Genomic DNA, 21,205 nt, shown 5'->3' on the forward strand with positions numbered 1-21,205 from the left:
AGAAATGTTTTACTTGTTCTTGAATTCGCTTGATTCTGATAAGCGTGGCCGAAAAGAATTTTGGAACGAAGTCGCAGAAACTAATGGTAGAAAGGCATTTTGCGTGGAGTACCGGTTCTTAGCGAGGCTTTCGATCGGGCAGGTTCTGCTTGAGGGTGGAAAAATGAAACCACGGTTATTGACTACATTGCAGGGGCGGTTTTCATTTAAGGTGAATATAAAACTAACACTTAAGTCAGAATTGATACCAACACACTGTATGTCCATCATTGTGATGATAAAGTAGAGAGAATCCCAATAATAACGAAAAACAGTTCGAAAATGTTACTGGAGAACGTTTCGACTATACGTTTCGACTGATTTTGATCTTTGCTCCCAGATAGATTAGTTAAGTTAGTTTGGTGACGCTGTTAAAATGATCGCGTCCACTGCCTAGTTTCGACTCATAGGTCGATTGAGTTACGCCTTAACTGAGATATAATATCAACATGATATTGGGAACTTAAGTTCAGATAATGTTTAGTACTTAGTTGAGCATAGCTTTGAATGGTTTGTGATAATAATGATATATAAACCTGGATGAACTGGTCTTTTAGTCTTCTATCAACCAATCTTAGAAATAGTGGTTCATTTTCTTGTAACTCGTCTTGTAACATTCTTACCTCTTACGTCTATACCTCAAAACGATATACCGTTCATTTTCCGGTTCAATTTCAAATGAAGCCCTTGGGCTTGGACCTGCTTTGTTTATTTCATCGTTGTTTCTACCATGAGTTTTCGTCGAACAAATGATAATGACTTTTATCACTTGTGGTGACTCTTTCTTATATTCGAGAAGTTTGATTGGTCAGTGTGGTTGATTTATGAATTTACAATGGTGAATTCTTTTTAGTCTGACACTAAACGCGGTATATTGTTCTCATGTTCGAGAAGTTTGAATTGGTCAGTGGTGGTCGGTGATGGTCAATTCATAAATTTGCAATGGTGAATCTGAGTCTGGCACCCGGCCGCCATCATTCAGCAGTGGTCAGTTTTGACCCCGACCTTACATAATCCTAGAGATCCACCCATGTATTGGCAGCAAACTATCTACATTATCATTCATATCAATGATTCTAAAAACCTTGGGCTTTCTATATTTGATCAGGTTCAAAATGTGTATCATCATTGCTAAACCGCACCGCCTATAACCCGGAGGCGGCCCGCGTGTGAGTCATAACCCAAAAACTATACTTGTGGGTTTTGTTCGATACATAGCATAATCAGATGATGATTCACTTCCGCAAACAAATAAATCATCGAAATCAGGAAATAACACCCATTTCTACTCGATTACAACTTTTTCTGTCGATGACAAATTAAGGTAAGCGACTCAATATTGTAAATCCATTAATCTTTGCCATTTTGAATGGGGGCTAATAATGTGAGTTTCAGGAATAAAAGCGTTTGAAATGTACATATCTTACTTCCGGGTTCTCCGTGATGAGTTGAGTAGGACCCAACCCACCTTTAAATTTTGGTAATTATATGAGGCACCATTCCTTTTAATGTTATCTCCATATGGATGCGGTGCTGTGGTGTAGATTTAACGTAAGCTGTGTGCTAGACTTCAAGCCATCATTCTTTACCATGGCTATTTTGGTGTCAATTTTCATGATATTGATTTTTTTAAATTCTGTTGAAAAAAATCTTGTTAGATAATACATAGAATGTAGATGACAGTGATGGCAAAAATAATAAACTGTTATTAACATTGAAAAACAGTCCCAAACAGTGATTGGAATAAAGCGGGGGCAATTACAGATGCGACTGTTTTTTGTCTTTAATTCATGCCTATACAATAGTAGTTAAGTGTATTTGATGAATAAATACCCTTGGTACTTATAAAAATATTTTTTGAGTAATGAATAAAGCATGCTTTGGTTAAGGATATGTTCTTATCTTGCGTTTCTCTGAATGTGCTTGTTGTTGGTGCTGCCTTCACTAATCTCGTCATACTGCTTTATCAGAATTCCTTGATAAATTTCTTCTCGATATCAGCGGACGTAAGATACTGTAATCCGAGATTTAGATTCATTGTTCTGATATTTAACCAATCTTGAGCATGTATGTTTTGTTCAGTCACCAGTGGGAGGATGTATGACTCAGTGTATTGTTATATTTCACATATATGTGGTTGTGCACTGTCTCATTGTTTCTTCTTAAGAAATTGTCGAAATAAACTTAACGCGCTTAATCTGGATCATAAGGGACTTGATCCAAAAAATTTGCGTTTAGTCTATGAGATATCCAGCACCTACTCTAAGTAGGCCTAATCTCGGATCCTGAAAAGATAGCAGGTTTTCCTATTCCGTCGAAAACACTAACTAACAATTTACGAACGACCTCGTATCAGCTCTATTGTGTTTTCTATCGCCGGCTTTAAAAAAAAACTACCTCCAGTTCTTTGTGTGCATGTGAATGTGTATCTCGTGTCTTACAGAAGACAATGTCGCGAAGTTCACAATATTCAGACGACGTTCCGACTCGTACAAGCCGTCTTGATGAGGTAAGTTTTTTTTTTTTCGAAAAATAAATCTTTTCTAGCTGAATTAGTTTTTTTCTAATGAAGCGGAAATCTATTCAACAATCATGAACTTCTATCTACATTTTTCCCTAGATCTTGTCTTCTTTTACGTATGAAATGCCTTTACGAAAAAATTCAAATGAATTCTTTAACCATTGGTGAAACACTATGTCTGGGTTGTGATGATAAGGCTATAGAGAATTCCACAATAATATAGTTAGATAGATGGATTCCGAAAAGTTTCCTTTAAGCTAATAATTGATTTGACATTTCGATTATAACCTAATAGTCATCTTCAGGAATACTTAATTCTTTAGTCTATTCAGTATTTCATTCTTTGAATTATTCTTCTCTTTTGATTTTGTGAAAACTTTTCTTAACAACTCATCTGAAGAGAAGACAATGCCTTGGTATTTTTCAATCAAGATTCTTGTTCATACTTATTGATGAACTTTGTACGAAAAACCAATCTTCGTTGAAATTTCTTTTCTAAATCTAGTCAAATCTTTCATTATATATTAATCGATCCTCTTTATTCCTTCCCAATATTATAATAATGTAAATTTAAGAAGGAAAATGACTTAAACTTTGCATGCCTACCGTAATTCTAACTCACAACTGAGCTATGATGTTTGCACCATATTGAATTTTAGGCCTACTGATCAATTAACTATTAGAAAAATAAGATTCAGATATCCATAATTTCAGAATTGACCATAGGATATATAACATTGTGATTCATGTAAAGTATTTATGCTGTACATGTTTTCTAATTGATGTGTCTTCTGCTTGTGGTGAAAATCCTTCATAAAATACATTATGATCATAGAACAGCAATTAATTTTCATCGACATTAATTGGGGGTTGAAAATGAGAATGTTATTTCTTCTGATCTTTTTAGAATTCGGTGGAAATATCGCTGAACGATGATGACGAAGAACGTCCGTCTGGCATCATATACAGATCGGCTCGTAACGACCCGGACGCCGAAGATTTGCCGCTACCCGAATCAAGACCCGGCGTTCAATTCATAGCGCCGAAAGAGCGCAGCGAACCGCGCGAAGCGCTGCCTACGATTGGCGGTAAAGGCGGCGGCGGAACGTACGTGTTTCAGACGCCCGCGACGGAAGCCCCGCCCGCCTACGACGATTACGAAGACAGCACCAACTCGCCGAGATTCGGACCGAGATCGCCGCAGCATCACAATCCGTCACCGCTGATCCAGCAGCCGCCGGTAGATACGCCCGACGCAGCCATGCCGCAACCGCAAAAAGGGCGCGGTCGCGCGAAACAGCACCTGACTCCAACGCTTCAAACCGAGTCGCAGCCTGTCTCCGTTACTATCAATAAAACTGCCTCTTCTCCGGCTACGGCTGTCGCGAATAATAGCGGTATGAGAGCTGTACAGCCCGATACGTACTTAGTTTTCTCCATCATTATGTGCGTGTTGTTTTTCCCTCTCGGTATTCCGGCCGTTTTGTGCTCGTTGAATTCCGACAAGGCGTTCAAACAGGAGAATAATTCGCGGAAAGCGAAAGAATACGGTCTGTTGGCGTTTTACCTGAACGGTATAGCCGGAATCGCTTTGCTTACCATGATTTTGGTCATACTTATCATGGTTTTCCTTCCAGGGGCTACTGGGTTGATGGTTGTTATTTAATCAACTTTTCTCTAAAAAGAATTATCGTCGATTGTGCTAAAATCTACAAGTATGATTTGATATAAAGCCATTAATTGTTAGGAATTACTTATCAAACATTTTTTGTCGGTTCTTTTCCAGTTTTTTTTTTTACAGACCAAAAGAAGCCCACCATTTGATTATAAATATTCTTTTTATACATGCTTTAGTGATATGGAACGTGTGGCTCTTTTATTTTTTATAGAACATTCCATATTAGTAGAAGGTTTTTTGTCTGAAAATAAAGAAAAAATGATACATGTCTGCAGAGCCTTATCTTTAGTTGAATATATTGGTAGGGTTCATAGCAGTCCTTGAATGTCCTGAAAATTTTGAAATGAGAATTAATTGGTCAATTCAAGGCCTTGAGTATCATGGAATGGGCTCTAAAATCCTTAAATCATTGTCATGATCCTTGAATGGCATCAGTCATTAGTTATCATCTGCGTATCCAAGATACTAGTTCACTATTACAGCTCTATCTACCAAGTATAAGAATTCCTGGAAAATGTAGATTTCAGGAATCGTATCTTAAGCATGAAGACTATGTGTAAATCATGGAATTGGAGGCAAAAATAAGTCCTTGAAAGTCATTAGATGAGATTGGTCATGAACACTCTATGAACCCTGTAACGACATGTTTTTTTACTTGGATCAAACTTGTAGATAGATTCATAGTAAAATTTTGTATGTAGTTTGAGATAAGCCAAAAAGCTGCTGAAAGTGTTGACAGCAGCACATCTATAAACCAAAGATTGGTAATGCGGGAGGTTTCTATTTTCAAAAAAACTATTTTATTGATGATTCTGCGTAGACATAGCTATAACGCGAATTAAGGACGTATAGTTCAACGCTTTTACTAGTGAAGTTATCAGTTGACAAGAATTGTTTACTTACATGATAGGAGGGGAATAATTACTTTAAGAATAATAATCCTGGTACATGTTTATGAAATCCTCCTGGTGTGTGGCATATGGTTTCTGGAAATTTAGAATGAATAACATATCTGACTCTGGCATCGTCGAGTAATTTGCTTATTGCAATCAAACTCAAAAAAATAGATACCGCTACCTCGTTTCTCATTTTTGCTGAGCTTTAAGTTGACCCGGCCGGCCGCCTATCTACCCTGTACATTATCTTTTTAAAAAATCATGCTCAAGCTTACAATAACAGACCTGGCGGTTATACTGTAGATATGATCTGATAGCAAATTTTATTTCAATTTACAATAGCGATAAGGAGAAACAAGGTACAGTTTTATCTCTCAATATGCAACTGACGCTTCTTGGTACTCCTACGTCAGATTTGCTTCGCAGCTGTCGGACTGGGTCTCGCAGCAAAAATCATATTTCATTGTATCCGATATATCTGTAACTCTTATAGAGTCGAGGTATATACCCGGCTCATATAACATGAATAGGTCCTAACCATAAATATCAGAGTTATAATCAGGATTCGGGCTGGCTTAACCAACTTGGACTATAGATATATATATGTATATATGAATTATGAATCAATTTCTCTCTCTGTAATTTCATATTTTCATGAGTTTTATGATATAGTATTCATTTATTCTTTCATGAAAAGAAGATTCTAGGAATCGAGTAATCTATTGTTAATCATAAGAAGATAGCATGATAGAATAGACTAGGCCCTTGCACATTTATGGCCAACTCGGAAAACTGCTGTCCCTCAATGCTTCGTGAGTAAGACACAGTCGTCTTGTCATATCCGGTTTACTAATTAAGGTATTTATTTCTATAGATTTACTATTACTACGTGATCGTGTAACGCTGTAATTAACCTTTATTTATCATTAATAACAAATCTGTAAACGGATGTTTTACTGTGTATTTATGCGCGTATATTTTTATCTATCGGTTGTTGGCTAATCGTATTGTTTCGAAAAAAGAATCGCTAACTACCGGTATCGACGTTGTCTCACGTGAAGTCGATGTGAAGTGCTGCAGTATATATTAGAGGGTGTAGACTGTGATTTTTACTCTTAATCAAAAAAGAAAAACGATAAACTCTTCCATTTTATTGTAAATATATATATATATTTGTATATGTACGCGTAGTACAACAACGACTGTTTGCCGGAATTTCGATGAAGTGTAAACTTCATTCATTCTGTCAGACATCCCCTGAATCGTAAAAACTTTTCAGTAGTGCTCAAACTAGGTTACTGTGGGAATGTCTTATTTTTGATTGAAAATATCCACTCATCGCGTTAATAAGCCGATAACGAATGTATTTCGATGAAATCTATTTCTGTCTTCGATATTACTAGAGACAATTATGGAATATTGTTATGTGTGTATTTTAATTTATGCGGACATCAATCTGTGCGTGGGCCCAAGGAATTTTCGTTAAGAAAATGAATAACAGTCTTCTTTAAAACATCGAAATCGCAGACATGTAAATTCCCCCCTGCACAGAAAATCAGAACGTCTATACATCACCAAGTAAATGGTGATTATGTATTTGGTGGGTGGATACAAGGAAGACCAATGCGGCCAACGATATTTTATTTTGAGTTTTAAAATTCAACTTTTCGAGTTACTTAAACTACTTTAAAAAGTCGACTTTTTGACTTAGTAACTCGATCTTCAATGAGTCTGGTTTTCGACTTGAAAAATTCGACCGTTTTTAAGTCGAAAAGTCAACTTACCAACTCAAAAAATCGACTTAATAAAACTCAAAATAAAATGCTGGCCACATTGCTCTTCCATAGGCAGCAGATTGATTCCTGCGTGTATTCATTGTTTTAGCCTGTAGTTTTTACCCGTTATTGTAAATTAGATTAATAATCAATTGTATTCATCAATATTGATCGATATTTTGTCAACTTTTTAGATCAATAACTATTGATTAATGCTCATAGCTAGCCATTTTGATGTTCATGTTGAAAGTATTTCGTGAGAAGGAAAAAGTAAAGTAAAATGTGCTTTGGAACCGGAATCGTTTTGGTGGCCTTATCTGCCGACCAAATATACCTCCTATTCGCTAAAATAGTATAATATATAAGTATAATTTAACCAATCGATCCGTATTTATAGGTATTTATACGATATTTGTAAGTTTTATATCAAGTGAAATAAAATGATGTTTATGTATATGATAATACTTCTATTGTTCATATCTCATTGGTCTTACGTTGATTGGCTGGTCAGATCTTGTTGACGGGAAGTCGTAACCCCAGTGTTAGCGCATCTACGTTCGTTAATTTTGGGTAGTTTCAACTAACAGGGTTTCCAGCGGTCCTTCCAAGTCCTTCTTTGTCCTTCTTTTGGAAAACGTTTGGGCAAACATCATCTTTGTCCTTCTTTTTGACTCTAAGTCCTTCCTCTTGATAAAAAAGTCCTTCCAAATTTGATTTTTATGTACTTTTTGTGCGAAATTTTGTCGCGAATTCGACTGTTGAAGTATTTTCTTACTCAGACCTGGTAATTCAATTGTCAGTAAGATTGAATATACAGGAAAGTGTTATGGAATTACCCTGAAATGTATGACTGGCCTACATGACTAGTATTCCGGCAAAGGCATTGCGAAAATGCTCCCTTGTGGGCCCTCATTTTACTGGAAAGTACTTCTTTCCGAGTTCAAAAGTCCCTCCTTTTGGGGCTAAAATTGCCGAAAAAGTCCTTATTAGTACTTCAGTTTATCCTGGCCTTACCACTGGAAACCCTGAACTAAGTATATTGAGAAAAAGGTAATTGTTGCATGTACATAGAATCGTAATTTTGCTTTTTGGAACTGCGTATATCGAACAAACTTTTTCGGATCATTCTCGTCAATTGGACTAACAAAAACTCACGAATATTCATGTATGTTCAGAAAATGTAATAAGCTTTTAATTCTCGTTTAAGACTAAGCAAAATACGCATAAAATATTGATAATAATAAGAGAGTCATAGCAGATATAATACAAAATATATCAGAACAAACAAATACAATTTACAGCGTTCTATATACAAAAATGATAACAAGACTCAGCAGATAAACGCAGTATTTCGTTCAGTGCTATGTATGATCCAAGACTTGGTCGATGTGATGATATTTATATCATCAACTCCAACACGATGTATTTATAAATTTACCAAGGCATGCCATTTGCACTGTTGACATAACGGTTTTGAATTTCGTCTTGTCTTGCTCTCACCATTGTGAATATACGATTTACTAAACTTGTCGTTGTTCGCTGTATTTGCAGATTATGTCGAAGAATTACAATGTCGTCCCAGGAGCTGAGCCTAATAGCGTAAGTATCCCAACCTCACTCAATTCAAACCTTTTCCTACTTAGGTAACCGTTTTAACATATATATAGTTCCATAATTGTCTTTTTTTATCAGCAATATCTATTCCATGAAACACTGCCTTAAATACAGTCATATCGGTAAATACAAATAGCATCAATACACAATGAGCATAAAGCTCATAGCCTACTAATTGAAAATGGATTTCATTTTGGCGGTAACTTTCAGTAAGGGATTGAATGGACATTCACGTCCGGAAATTACACACAACAGAAAGTCGGTAACCTCCGGAAGATTTTTCTCCGGAATTTAGCCGGGAATTTCCGGAAGATTACTAGCCCGGGGTCACTGAGATGGATGATGAGATGATGACATGAGTAATGAAGTTATATAGTTTAGCCAATTTTGGAAAAGTCACTGAATAAATAAATTCGTGTGAATAGATAGATAGATGAATAAATAAATCCCCCTTTTCTCTTTATCATCAACAGGACGCAGTTGTCCCGTTAAACGACGATGATGGCCGACCTGGAATTGTCTTCAGGTCCGCCCACAGTGACCCGGATGCTTCCGATTTGCCGCTTCCAGATTCAACCGAAAAAGTGAAATTCTATGCACCGAAACAACGCGACCCGAACGCAAAAGAACCGGAGTCGTTACCGATGATCGGAGTGGGTCAAGGTTTACCTCCGCAGTTACAGCCATTAAAAGACGACTCTCCCACTCCGTATCGCGATGTAGTGGAACCCGTGGACAGGCCGGCAAAACCGCAGCGAGCATCACCGCAGAAATCCCCTCAGCAAAGCGGCGGTTACATCCCCGCCGTGCAACAAACAGGCGATCAGGAACAATACAGTTTATGCGACGAAGTTCAACTAGCAGTCCACGGCAGCGGTCCGCAAGTTTATCTGATTTTCTCACTCTGTAATCTAATCTTCTGCCCGGTGTTCGGGGTTTTAGGGCTGCTGTGTTCGCTAACCGCCCTCAGGCACTTTCGCGCTGGAAATAACGCGGAAGGAAAAGAGAAAGCGTCAATGTCGTTTTATCTGAACTGGATCGGAGTGGTCACTACACTAACTATAATTCTTGTCATCGTCATTGTAAACGTGTTACCGCATAAAGTGCTCCTAGTGTAAGAATACCGATATTACTGGTTAAAAAATTACATATATATATTATACAGCGCCTCAGTAGCTCATTGCATTCATTGGGCTGAAGTGAAAATGTATTCTGACAACATTGATATTTCGCGCTTGGTTTTATCCCCATCGCTGGCAATATTATTAATACTAAGTTTGATAGACAGATATATTAATAATTCGGATGAAGCTTCGTATTTTTTACTGTTTTTGAAATATCGTGAGTTCAATTCCCCAGTCTAAGGTTTGTTATATTTTCATCCTAACCGGTTCAGAACTGATGTCATCTTTGACTCCGGAATTGGACTTGCCAGAAGAGATTTTGAACCGGACAAAAATCTAAAATCGCTACATTAGGCGTAGCAATGTTTGTTATTGCGAAGTTTTTCTAGCTTTAAATTTTGCAATAAAGATGTTCTAGGTGAAGGGAATCGACCGTTCTATTTTATTAATAATGCTAGTAACGATGTATTTATTGACCTGTTTTGGATGCAGATAAACAAGCAAGATTTATAATATCTTACGTGAACAACAGAAAATGAAATTATATCGTATTATATTATTTGTCCGTTGTGTATTGTGTATTTTTTGGTATAACTAAGTATTTTGTTGTCGTTTTGTAGAATATTTCATTCAATGCAGCAGAGATAAACTTGCATCTCTATAATTCAGTTTTTATGGAATTTTAGATTTTCTCGCAACTAATCAACCAGTCAACGCATCTCTGATTTTTAAGAACGTATTTTATTTAGTTTATTGTATTCATTTATACTCTAGATCACTTGTAGACGACATCTATAGTATGTGAATATTTTTGATAATAGTTAGAAAAAAGAGCAGAAACTATGCAAATAGTTATGACAAAATATTTAAATCTTTGGTTTCAGTAGTGAGCCTTTTGAATGATAGAATATCTATAGTTTATGTCTCAATGTCGAAATTTTTCTCACATAGGTCATGATTTGCCTATAATTTATATTGTTATGCTCTTCGTTGTTGGAAAATTTCGGATGTTAACTCGTGAATTCTGAACATGGTCAATATAACCGATGTTACATGATATAATCTAAATGTAAGTGTATAGATTTGTTATGTTAAACTAATAATCGCCTCATATGTTTTATATATATATATATTATTAATCATGCTTTTAAGCGAACGGTCACAGATGTTATTTATATATTTGAAATGTTAGAAAATATTTCATTCTGTCCATTATGCAGCAAATTCTCCCATTTGAAAATGGAAAATGAAGGTGGTAAAATGAAAATAAACGTGGTATATTATGCATTTATCGGTTTCATTAGTTTCGTATTTTGTTACCATCCATTTTGAATCGTCAGCGTTTGAAAATCAATTTAGGCGCTCATCATCAGGCATTGTTAGAGAGTAGTAAGACCGTATAGGAGGATGTTAGTAACGGGCTTTCAATAATTTCCGAGGGAAGTTCGACGATGTAGCAACTGCAGTGGACAAAATGCCAAGGCGAACATTTTAGATCTGTTTTTGTTATATTTACACATGTATATACAAAAAACATTGTTGACACGTTTCGGCTAACCCATGTTGCCTTCATTAGAACAAAACCAGAACTAATCGATAGACCGTACGAGTGACTAACATAACATTGAGATGAGAAGAACTTGACAGAAAAATTGACAATGTGATAGCGCGCTTAGAAGAGCCACTATTAGTAAGCTAGAACGATAACCACACTCAAACGTGGTGAACGGATAATAAGATAAAAATCCCACTATTTACAGATTAAAAGAATTTAAAAACAAGAATTTATTTATTAAATCTAAAATATTTAAAAGACACGACGTTTCGATCTCACCCTAGAGATGATGATCTCTAGGGTGAGATCGAAACGTCGTGTCTTTTAAATATTTTAGATTTAATAAATAAATTCTTGTTTTTAAATTCTTTTAATCTGTAAATAGTGGGATTTTATCTTATTATTAGTAAGCTGTTTGTTCAGTGAAGGATTGTGTGATTTTATGAATAGTGATTCACGCTATAACTTAGTTCTGAAATTGCTCTGATAAAAGCAACATGTGTTAGCCGAAACATGTCAACATGTGTTAGCCAAAACATGTCAACATGGGTTAGCCGAAACATGTCAACAATACTTTTTGTTTATATGTAAATATAACAAATATATCGATACCAGTAGCAACTATAGATGGCCTTTTAGTGACTGCCTGCTCTCACTCGGGGAGATTGGTCGTCTTTAGCCGAACGAATAGGGGTTCTTTAGCCCTTTAGTCGCGCGTTGGCATCCTTAGCATTCCTTCGGTTGGCTCCGTTAGCGCTGTTTGCTGCTTCCCATCTCGTGGTCCAAATAATCTTTTCCAATCTAATGGTTCAATCACTCGATATAATGGGAAACGATTCATCTCTTAGAGAGGGGCTGACAGTTTCTAAATACTGAAACGACGTAACGCGCGTAGTCATCACCCAATCTACATCAATTCGCACGAGTATCCGCCATAAATAAATAACCGCGTACGCCTGGCACGTCTACGGCAATAACTACTATTCTTCGATAATTTCTTCGGTTCTTTGCTCGGGCAAATATCATCGAAAGGCTAATTTGAATTTTTAATGTCGAATTGCCATAGTGATTATTGCTACTCTCGCGTCTCGAGTCTAGTATTGATTTGCAGTATCGTGAGGCTAGGTAACTGCCGCTACTGATCAGCGGGTATTCAGAACGGGACTATCACCACTGACGGCACAACAACGACGGCGGTATAAGGCGTGACCAGATTGGCGGTTTCGTCACCATTTTCACGTCTCTTGGAACGTAAGTGATTATCAACGTTATCGTAAACCCTTTGTATTTAAACATCTAATTCATTTGTACGTAAGTTGTGTTATCAAAATATCGAATCAACTGACCTAATGATTTAAATCGATTAATCTAAATTTTGAGTTTAAGACGTTTTTGGTGCCAATGAGCGAACATCAACATTAACAGAACTATCAAGATTAACATTACGTTAAATATGTCTGATCATTCTTGTAGTATTAATCAGTGAAATTGGTAAATATTTCGTCGATTTGTGAATCAAGCATAGATCATCGGATAGGAACGACGCCAACTGCAGTTTTTTGACGGAATATTCTCTAACAGTGTGACATCCAGATATATACTGCCATTTTGGGATTTTTAGGGAATCTGGTGACACAAAAACCGATAAACGATAGTTTGGAATTATTTTAGAAAGTAAAATTCCTGCCATATCTTGAAAATAATGCTTGTACTATTCCATCCATACTCTGAGCATAGTCAGCGCGAAATCTTCGTAGTTAGTATTTCCAATAACCTTAAATATTTTGTATTCATGAGGAATGAAACCGGCACTACTCTGGAATTCTCAATGCGAAACTTCAGTCTAAAACTAAATGAGCACTTACGTTTGAAAAATATAGTTTACTCGGTGCAATGGATGAAACCGCGCAGATTCATGATATCCTCGTGATGAGCCATAAAAACGCATACAACATTGATTTTGTTTTACGTCATATTCATCGGTCGTCAGGTGTTTTTGAGATCGAATTATTTGATTATTATGTTTATACACGTGTATTCATCAATTCATTCATCCATCAAACACTGAAGTTTTGTTCAATACAGTTCTCGCACGGTAAACAAAAAACATTTAACGTACTTGGACAATTTTGATGACGTCAGACAGCCTATCAAACGCGACAAATGGCCACTGTTTTCACAAAGATTGTTTAGTTGTCTCGTTTGTTACAGCTGTCTATTTCAGAATGGCTACGTTGCCTTGCCTACTGGGGTAATATTCATCTCAAACGTAAACACACAAATTGAACCGTACGACGTTTTATCACAGGATAATTTGTCCCTCGCTGTATACCGTAATGGACTGAAATGTCGAAATATTGTATCTGGATTGCGATTTCAAATGTCACGCTTTATGGTATCGCCCCACGGTGCAGCCATTAGTTATTATCAAATGGTATTATGCCAGGAGACAAGCAGAATACCCGCAGTTCCTATACATGTTTAGAAACCATATGCCATCCCAAAGTGATGAACTATGTGAATTTAGATCACGATGGAAAAAACCTTTTGTAAACTATGTTCTTCATCGTTTAGAGAATAAAGTCCTTCTTTCATTTTAGATTGTGGTAGGTCGGATGTGAATGTTACCCCAAAAATCTTGTTGTGATATTGATACTGATATTTCAAGTGCCATTTAGGAGATCTCTGTGGAATCCATCTTATTTCCTCATTCGAGCAATACGATTTTTATCTTCATTTCATAACTCATATTGTAGCCCATAGCAATTCATTGTGTAATGCGAATTCTTATTCACAGGCAACAAACTCATCTACAACCAGGGAAGTAGCCGAAACGATACAATGGCGGCCGATGAATTTGAAACTGGTCGATTATACGAGTTATTATCACTAGTTGAAGAGGGTTTATGCCAGGCCGTACAGCAGGAAATGAAATCCGGAATTGACGTGAAAGCTACAGATGAATACGGTGATGGTTATTTACACATCCTTTGCGGAAATTCTGGACTTCACGATTGCAATTACGATCGATATATTCCCGTTATTTACATGCTAGCCAACGCCGGGCTGGACGTCAACGCCCGAAATAAAAGCGGCAATACGGCTCTACATTTCGCCGTAACTAATAAAGTCGGTCATGTTATCGTTAACACGCTGTTAAAACTCGGCGCCGATCCGAAATTGAAAAACAACGAAGGTTTATCACCGGACGGTATATGCGCCGATCCGTTGCAGAGGAAAACCATAGAGCTTTTCAATCCGGGATTGTATGAAGCTATTACATCGAAATCGATCAGTGACATTGAAAGGTTGATTGATTATTGGTGTGTTTTACCGGTAAACCATCGAGATATTCTATCGTCGAATTCATTTCCAAAAGCTCAAGAAGCCGCTGACGATACTGGCAAAGACATTAACTCGAAGGTCAAGGTCGGTTTAGAACGGAACCAATTTTACCACCTGGCATTAGCGGACGATCGCGCGAAAATGAAAGAAATCTACAAGAAAGATACGATCGATTTGAACGCTTTAGATTTATCAAATATCGACGAAAATGATGGAGAAATTCGACCAAAACCCTTAATCGCTTTGCTGCTCGAACTAAACTGTCCAACATCCGCGAGATTTCTAATGAAAAAGGGCATTGATGTAAATATCCCGATCCAAAATGCCCGCGGACGAATGCCGTTTTTTATTTACGCTTGCAAGCATTGTGATAAACCTCGTCATTCGCTGGTGATTTCGGTGATGAAGCACGCAAACCTTGAACCGTTCGTGAAAAAAATTTCGATAAACTTCCTTCACCAGCTGTGGCAGAACGAATTACCGTCTGAAATCATCGGTTTCGTAGTCGATGCCGGTTTCAATCTGGGCATGAGAGACGAGGACTGTTTGACATTACGAGACCGCATATTCTTCAGCTCACTATCGTTCGAGCCTGAACGTATCAAAGAAAGTCTGCACTGGGTCGATCAGCATGTTCTGAATATGGTAGTCGATGGAAAGCTGGATCGGCTAGAGACCTTATTTAACGAGGGTTACGAATATCTTATCGTTGAAAATCTACAAGGACGTAACTCGATATCGTTAGCGAAGAAACATAATCAAAAAGAAGTGGCGGCATTTCTCGAAGAAATTCCAGTTCTTCAGGTAAGATTCCTATGGAAACGATGGTTTTCCGATAAAAGCTATACATTTGAATCGAAAGTGGGCTAATAAGAGCACTCAAACCTATTTACATTTACGATATCATCGACATTTTTCTGATTAGTTTGCATCTATCTGCACTCATATGTCGGTGTCTCTGCAAACAGGCTTGGTGAAGATTTCGGGTCTCTAAACATATCCTGCAGCAATTTATGTTAGGATGGATAACAGTGAGAGAGCGGACGAGGTGTCTCTTGTCCGTGCACGTATTGTATTCAGATATTAGCATTTCTTGTTGCAGAGTGTGATCGAAAGCTTTTAATCATAATTACTCCATTGCATGATGCATTAATTTCTTAGAGCCTAAATATTTTTTAGATATTAATCAATAACCACTTGGTCGTAAACTATTATGATTTGGGAAATGTCTTTGCTTCACAGTGCATTTTCCACTGCTTTTTTCATAGTCAAAGGTCTGTTCCATAGTCACGTTTTAAGTTTAAGACCAGCTAATCGTAACAACTTTAAGACCTGTCTTTAAGATTTAAGACATAAAGACACAACAAAAGAACGAAGGTTTAAAGATAATAGTAGTCACATGATTTGATGGTCACTTATATCAATGTACGGTGACGAACGTTTTTCGCTCTCACGTTTGCAAGGAACTTAATATTACAGTTCAGTTTAATTCGGATTTAATTGGCATACTACCCTTCGAAAGAACAATTGAAAATACAAGAACATGAAGATAGCATCGAAACGCCATCTTGAAAACACTATCCACATCGGCATACCGGCTAAGTGCTGAATCACCGCAAGTTCTGTAAGTGTGCTCTTCTAGCGAATTCGGTGCCACATTAGTGCGATATTCCTAAGCTCGAAATTTAGTACGAACGCCGCATAAGCGTGAAGGTTTCGTCATCCAACTTTATCAAAGCCACAGGTCGTATTGCGCACTGCTTTATTTTTTTCAGTAATGGACAATTACATACAAACCCGTCTAGTAATCAAACAAAAAGTCACCCACGGATATTTGTTTTCAAGGAATATTGCACCATTAGCAACAAAACAGGCGAACGATATTCGCGTTTTTATTTTTGCGTGCAACGTTGACTAAACACGCCATCTAGCCATTCGATATTCCCGCTACGGACGTGATTTTCAAGTACGCAATTTAACCATCGGTATAAATGTTTTCCCTATAAAAACCATCAATAAATAACCTTTAACAAACAGCGACAACATACGAAAACGTCAGCGACGGTTAATCTAAAAAAAAAACACTTTCATATCGAGCTATATGGCGATGAGGCGTTCCGTGCATCGTGTCCACGTGTCCAATAAAGCACACTCATGCCGCGTGAAACGTAATGCATTTGTGATATTTCGAAGTATTTTTCGATAATTTTACGTTCGTGTAAACCGACTTACGAATTTCTATCGACAGCTAGACAACCACGCAATAACGCGTGACTCGTTGTATAGCGGAAGTAAGTTACTCCATGAAGTACCATATTCTTTGCTATTTTGTGGTTGGAACTTAAAAAAAGCGCGGAGGAATAACCATATCGCTTGCTTTAGAAGCTAATCTAGAATAGTTTGTCGACCTTTATTCCCAATCTGCTTTTTGTGTCAAGTTGATAAGAAGGACATCTTCATAAATTGCAGATTACAAAACGAAGCAAATTTGTTATCCCTTTGCAGAAGTCGTTTATTCCAATCAGTGTTTAAGTCTACCCTCCTTGGCAAACTTTTTCATTCAAAATTGAAAAAAAATGTAGACAGGGAAGATGATCTCCAAGTAATTACTATGAATTACTCACTGAACGCCTAGACGTAATTCGGTTTAAGTTGCGTGCGTAATTTGCAATTATTGCGAAAGTGTATCCACTTTTTCAATGAACGGAGAATCGTAGTTCAATTCGGTAACCGTTCTGTAAATTATAGCAGCAATAATTGAACGTTGCACGTTTTTGGCGATGAATAACAGATTACGATGCATTAGTAACTGCTAACGACTTCTGTCGTATAGCGCTTTGGATACTCGTACGTACGTATACGCAAAACACGGCTCTGGGTGCGATACGACACATCGTCAATAAAAGACAGAGACATTTCTATCAGAAACCTATGTAGCCGTTCCGATCAATACTGTGCTTAACCTGATAGAAATGACAGAAAAATACAGAACCTGAAACCAAAATATTCTTACCGAAATATCGGCATTTAACCTATAACTCACGCTATGGTGATGGTCAATGTGTGTAAGGGAGTTGGGGTGAGAGGGTAAAATGCATTTTTCATTTTTCATCAAGGTTTCATGAGGTTCAACTACTTCATTGCGTGAAGTGATATTACTGCTTTCATTTGGAATCATCAGCATCACATGTACAACAACATACACGCCATTTCTTATTTGTTTCAGAATAATGCCCGTTCGATATTTTTCGCCATACGTCGCGGCAATTTGTCGGTAATGAAGAGCCTGATAAATGACAAGAATTCCCGAGTTCGCGACGGGGCGGGTCGTACGTATCTGCACATAGCCGCGTTATTTGCCCGCAGATTCATGGTAAATTTTCTCATCAAAAACTACCCGGCACTAGTATCCGACCAAGACGTGGTAAGTAAAAATAGATCCACCACCATTATTCTTTTTAATGAAAGATATTAATTATACGTGTAGTTTGAAAGTATTTTATACTAGCAGATATTTATCATCAGAATTATTAAGTGCAACAACTACCTCATGCCAATGATTAACGGAAATTGTACTTAATATATCAATGATTGAATTATGTTGACTTTTTTCTGCGTTGATAATGTACAGAAAATACGATTTTATCTGAGTGATAGAAATGACTATCGGTGAGAATGCTTGCTAGAGCGCTCAGTTACAAATAGAAATGAATTCAAGTACAATCTTTTCATTCGCTATAGTTTGGAAGGACGCCTTTGCACTACGCGTGTCTGCTTCCCGATGGAATGGATGTCGAACTGGTACTGGTGAATGCTGGCGCTAGCGGTGACGCCGAAGACACGGTAAATGTGACAGTTAAATCTAATCAATCAGAATGAAATCATGCGCTACTTCCGTCGGCTGCGACATTAGATTTGCCTGAAAAAGCGATGTGTATACCGACGGGTAGTATAATAGTTTCGTGTAAGAGCCATTCCCGCGACGAATTCATTTTTACTACAACCCCGGTACAAAGCAAAAGCGGATGATTTATATGGACTGTCATGTAGTATTTCGAAATTTATTTCCATGTTTTCGTTAATGTTCTCATAAATATGTTGACATATGGTGGCTGATTCGGGTAACATTGAAAAATTCTGACATTCAAGCGCCACCATTTTTTTCTCATTTTCAGAATGATTATAAACCGATAGACTATAAAAAGGGTTGTATGGGCGATAAATATGTCGACTTGGAAAGAAAAGTCAAATATGGAATAGATGTATACCTGGTGCAAAGATACTTCGAGTTAGTGGCCGCCATTAAGAACGGGTTCGACGAAAGGGTCACCAGAATACACAAGTCTATGTACGAAGATACGTCGCTGAACGATTTTGAAAGACTGGATTCCACCACGAAGGAAAAGATCGCTTACAGGAATCTGGTCTATGTGGCTCTAGACAACGACAGAGAGAAAATAGCCGTGTATCTCATACAGGAAGGCATGGATCCTATGGTTAATGATATCGTGAGTACATTTTATAACTTAAAAAATGTTGGTCAGGCAGTTGCCAACAAAGATGATAACTGCATAATATTGTGTAACGCAATGAAACGTTTTAGTTTTGTCGGTATTGTATTCCTCGTGAGGTCTTTTTCCGAAAGGTAATGTCACGTTCAATGATAGTTACAGAGATTATTGAGTCACCTAATTCATCATCAATGAAGGAAAAATGATAACTGTGCATCACTTTTGCTAATTAAACTATTCAACTGCTAAATCGTGTTTCTATTAACAGATAAAAGACGAAGAAACCGGAAGCAGAGTCGTAAATATGGTGGAAGCCGCTACAGAACTTGAAATGTTTGAACTTGTCAAGATTTTAAGGAAAAAGGTCAGATAAAAGAGCTTATTTTCAGTAATATCTTCAGCAATTATAGTATCTTCATATTCGTATATATGTTACTTGCATTTTAGAGGGCCATCGCAAAATTTGAGAAACACGCCAGTTTGATCGTCGACAGTTTGGTCAGTCGTCCGCCGACAACTGCGTCACATCCGGGTAAACCAGGCTCCGCGCCATCCGTGAACGGCAACATTCAACACTCGGCCAACGACAACAAGACGGACGACGCGAGACCGGCGTCTGCAGACAATCCGCATAAGTCTGGCTCCGTTAACAAGAGTGCCGCTTGTCAGTTATTGTAGTCAACATGAATGTAGCGACTAGATCGACTTAGAATTCAATTTAATACTGCTGTACCCGCTAGCAAAATGTGATTCGAGTTATGTTTCCGTCCAGAAGTTTGTTCGCTTGCTCCCCTTTTTTACAACTTATTCATGTTCTTGCAACCTTTATCAATTCAAATGAAAAATAATATATATATAAATATATATTTTAATACACGGGCACATTCTCTGTGATATTGAATCATAAATAAATCATTAAATTTATTTCAATGCGTAATGTACATATAAATGACTATTCTCGGGTGTCATTTTCAATTCGTTCATTTCGTTTGATGAAACTTCAAGCAACGGAAACCTACATCTACCGACATGTGGACTTCATCAGACGTATCAGATATTTGTATCATTAGATAATTTGTTTATGCAATCAATATAACGAAGTTTTTAGACTTTCCAGTTGCATATATTCTTAAAAATGGAACGATTATTCGCAGTAGCCGAGAGAAAACAGCACCCCAGGGGCCCACGGTAACACCTATGTTGTGACCTATTCTCTACTACAGATGACTCAGCGCATGTATATGTTCATTTTGATACCTCTCACGGCAAAAGGTTCAGTTGCATGTTACATTACGAACGACATCTCGTACAAAACTCTGAAAACATTACCAGCCAACAATATTCATTGAACATCGCTGCCTCCATAGCGAAACCAGACACTTAGTATTTACTAACATTTTTACAGTGCACATGCCATCTTATCATTAAATAGTTACTCGTAGTGTGTCTAGAAACTATTGGGACTAGTTTTGAAAAGGTTATCCATTGACAACTGTCCATGTTTCCCCGAATTGTAATTTCACCGGTGTCACTTGGGCCCCCTACAGATAGATTAACCATGGCGAATCGTCTGAATTTTTATCTAAACATCGAAGAAGAATGAATTTTTTATTTTGATTCTATCAATACATAACAAGAGAAGGTTTTTAGATGTACCGAAGATCGAGGAATGACGAAATCGTTTCATCCATGTATGTTCTCTAGAGTCCGGACGATGTCGCGTCAATTTTCAACGGCTCCATCTGTCATAAATTGACAATATCAAATAACGTCTGCATTAGCCACCCATCCATCGCAGTGATATCCATCACATCAATTCGTAGTTTATCTTCAAGTAAGTCATTATTGGCACCCTTGGGGACATTGTTTGTATAAGTGCAGATCCTAGTCGTCGTTTTATTCTTTAAAGCAGTTATTTCAAAGTCAGATTTATATCTAACCGATTTGACCGATCGGCAGACCTCGATTCCAGTGGAAAGCCGTGACCTGCCTGCCCGCAATAGCAGACGTGGATAAATTACGAGTGAACAAGTGACCCGGTCGCTGGTATTACAACTGATCCCATCTGCAGCAATTAACTATTACACTGATGCCGGGAAATGGTCTCTCCGGAGGAAAATTCCATTGATCACGCATTATCTAAGGAC

General features: G+C 37.5%; 2 protein-coding genes across 4 annotated transcripts; both read left to right on the forward strand.

Annotated features, from left to right (window-relative positions):
• The first annotated feature begins 1,268 nt into the window (after window positions 1-1,268).
• On the forward strand, window positions 1,269-10,918 carry LOC141899458 (uncharacterized). 3 transcript variants are annotated; one of them, XM_074785796.1, is made up of 3 exons: window positions 1,269-1,363; window positions 2,483-2,548; window positions 3,468-7,345. In XM_074785796.1, the coding sequence occupies exons 2-3, from the start codon at window positions 2,489-2,491 to the stop codon at window positions 4,224-4,226; spliced, it is 819 nt and encodes a 272-aa protein (XP_074641897.1). In that variant the 5' UTR covers window positions 1,269-1,363; window positions 2,483-2,488; the 3' UTR covers window positions 4,227-7,345. The 3 variants fall into 3 exon arrangements, with proteins under 3 accessions (XP_074641897.1, XP_074641898.1, XP_074641899.1); XM_074785797.1 differs by lacking the exons at window positions 2,483-2,548; window positions 3,468-7,345 and adding exons at window positions 8,461-8,508; window positions 8,997-10,918 and having other exon boundaries at window positions 1,270-1,363; XM_074785798.1 differs by lacking the exons at window positions 1,269-1,363; window positions 2,483-2,548; window positions 3,468-7,345 and adding exons at window positions 1,491-1,519; window positions 8,461-8,508; window positions 8,997-10,918.
• A 3,125-nt stretch (window positions 10,919-14,043) lies between these two features.
• LOC141898322 (uncharacterized) lies at window positions 14,044-19,877 on the forward strand. The gene is made up of 6 exons (XM_074784167.1): window positions 14,044-15,351; window positions 17,774-17,971; window positions 18,289-18,390; window positions 18,723-19,055; window positions 19,327-19,422; window positions 19,506-19,877. The coding sequence occupies exons 1-6, from the start codon at window positions 14,044-14,046 to the stop codon at window positions 19,734-19,736; spliced, it is 2,268 nt and encodes a 755-aa protein (XP_074640268.1). The 3' UTR covers window positions 19,737-19,877.
• Window positions 19,878-21,205: the final 1,328 nt, after the last annotated feature.

This window comes from Tubulanus polymorphus, chromosome 2 (assembly GCF_964204645.1).
Source record: "Tubulanus polymorphus chromosome 2, tnTubPoly1.2, whole genome shotgun sequence".
Lineage (NCBI taxonomy): Eukaryota > Metazoa > Nemertea > Palaeonemertea > Tubulaniformes > Tubulanidae > Tubulanus > Tubulanus polymorphus.

What these genes read in the sequence shown, in the direction of transcription:
- LOC141899458 (XM_074785796.1), top strand. Translation starts at nt 2,489, where the DNA reads ATGTCGCGAAGTTCACAATATTCAGACGACGTTCCGACTCGTACAAGC. An exon ending in GTACAAGCCGTCTTGATGAG is followed by an intron (nt 2,549 to 3,467) that starts GTAAGTTTTTTT and finishes TGATCTTTTTAG; the next exon opens with AATTCGGTGGAAATATCGCT.
- LOC141898322 (XM_074784167.1), top strand. Translation starts at nt 14,044, where the DNA reads ATGGCGGCCGATGAATTTGAAACTGGTCGATTATACGAGTTATTATCA. An exon ending in AAGAAATTCCAGTTCTTCAG is followed by an intron (nt 15,352 to 17,773) that starts GTAAGATTCCTA and finishes TATTTGTTTCAG; the next exon opens with AATAATGCCCGTTCGATATT. An exon ending in GCGGTGACGCCGAAGACACG is followed by an intron (nt 18,391 to 18,722) that starts GTAAATGTGACA and finishes TCTCATTTTCAG; the next exon opens with AATGATTATAAACCGATAGA.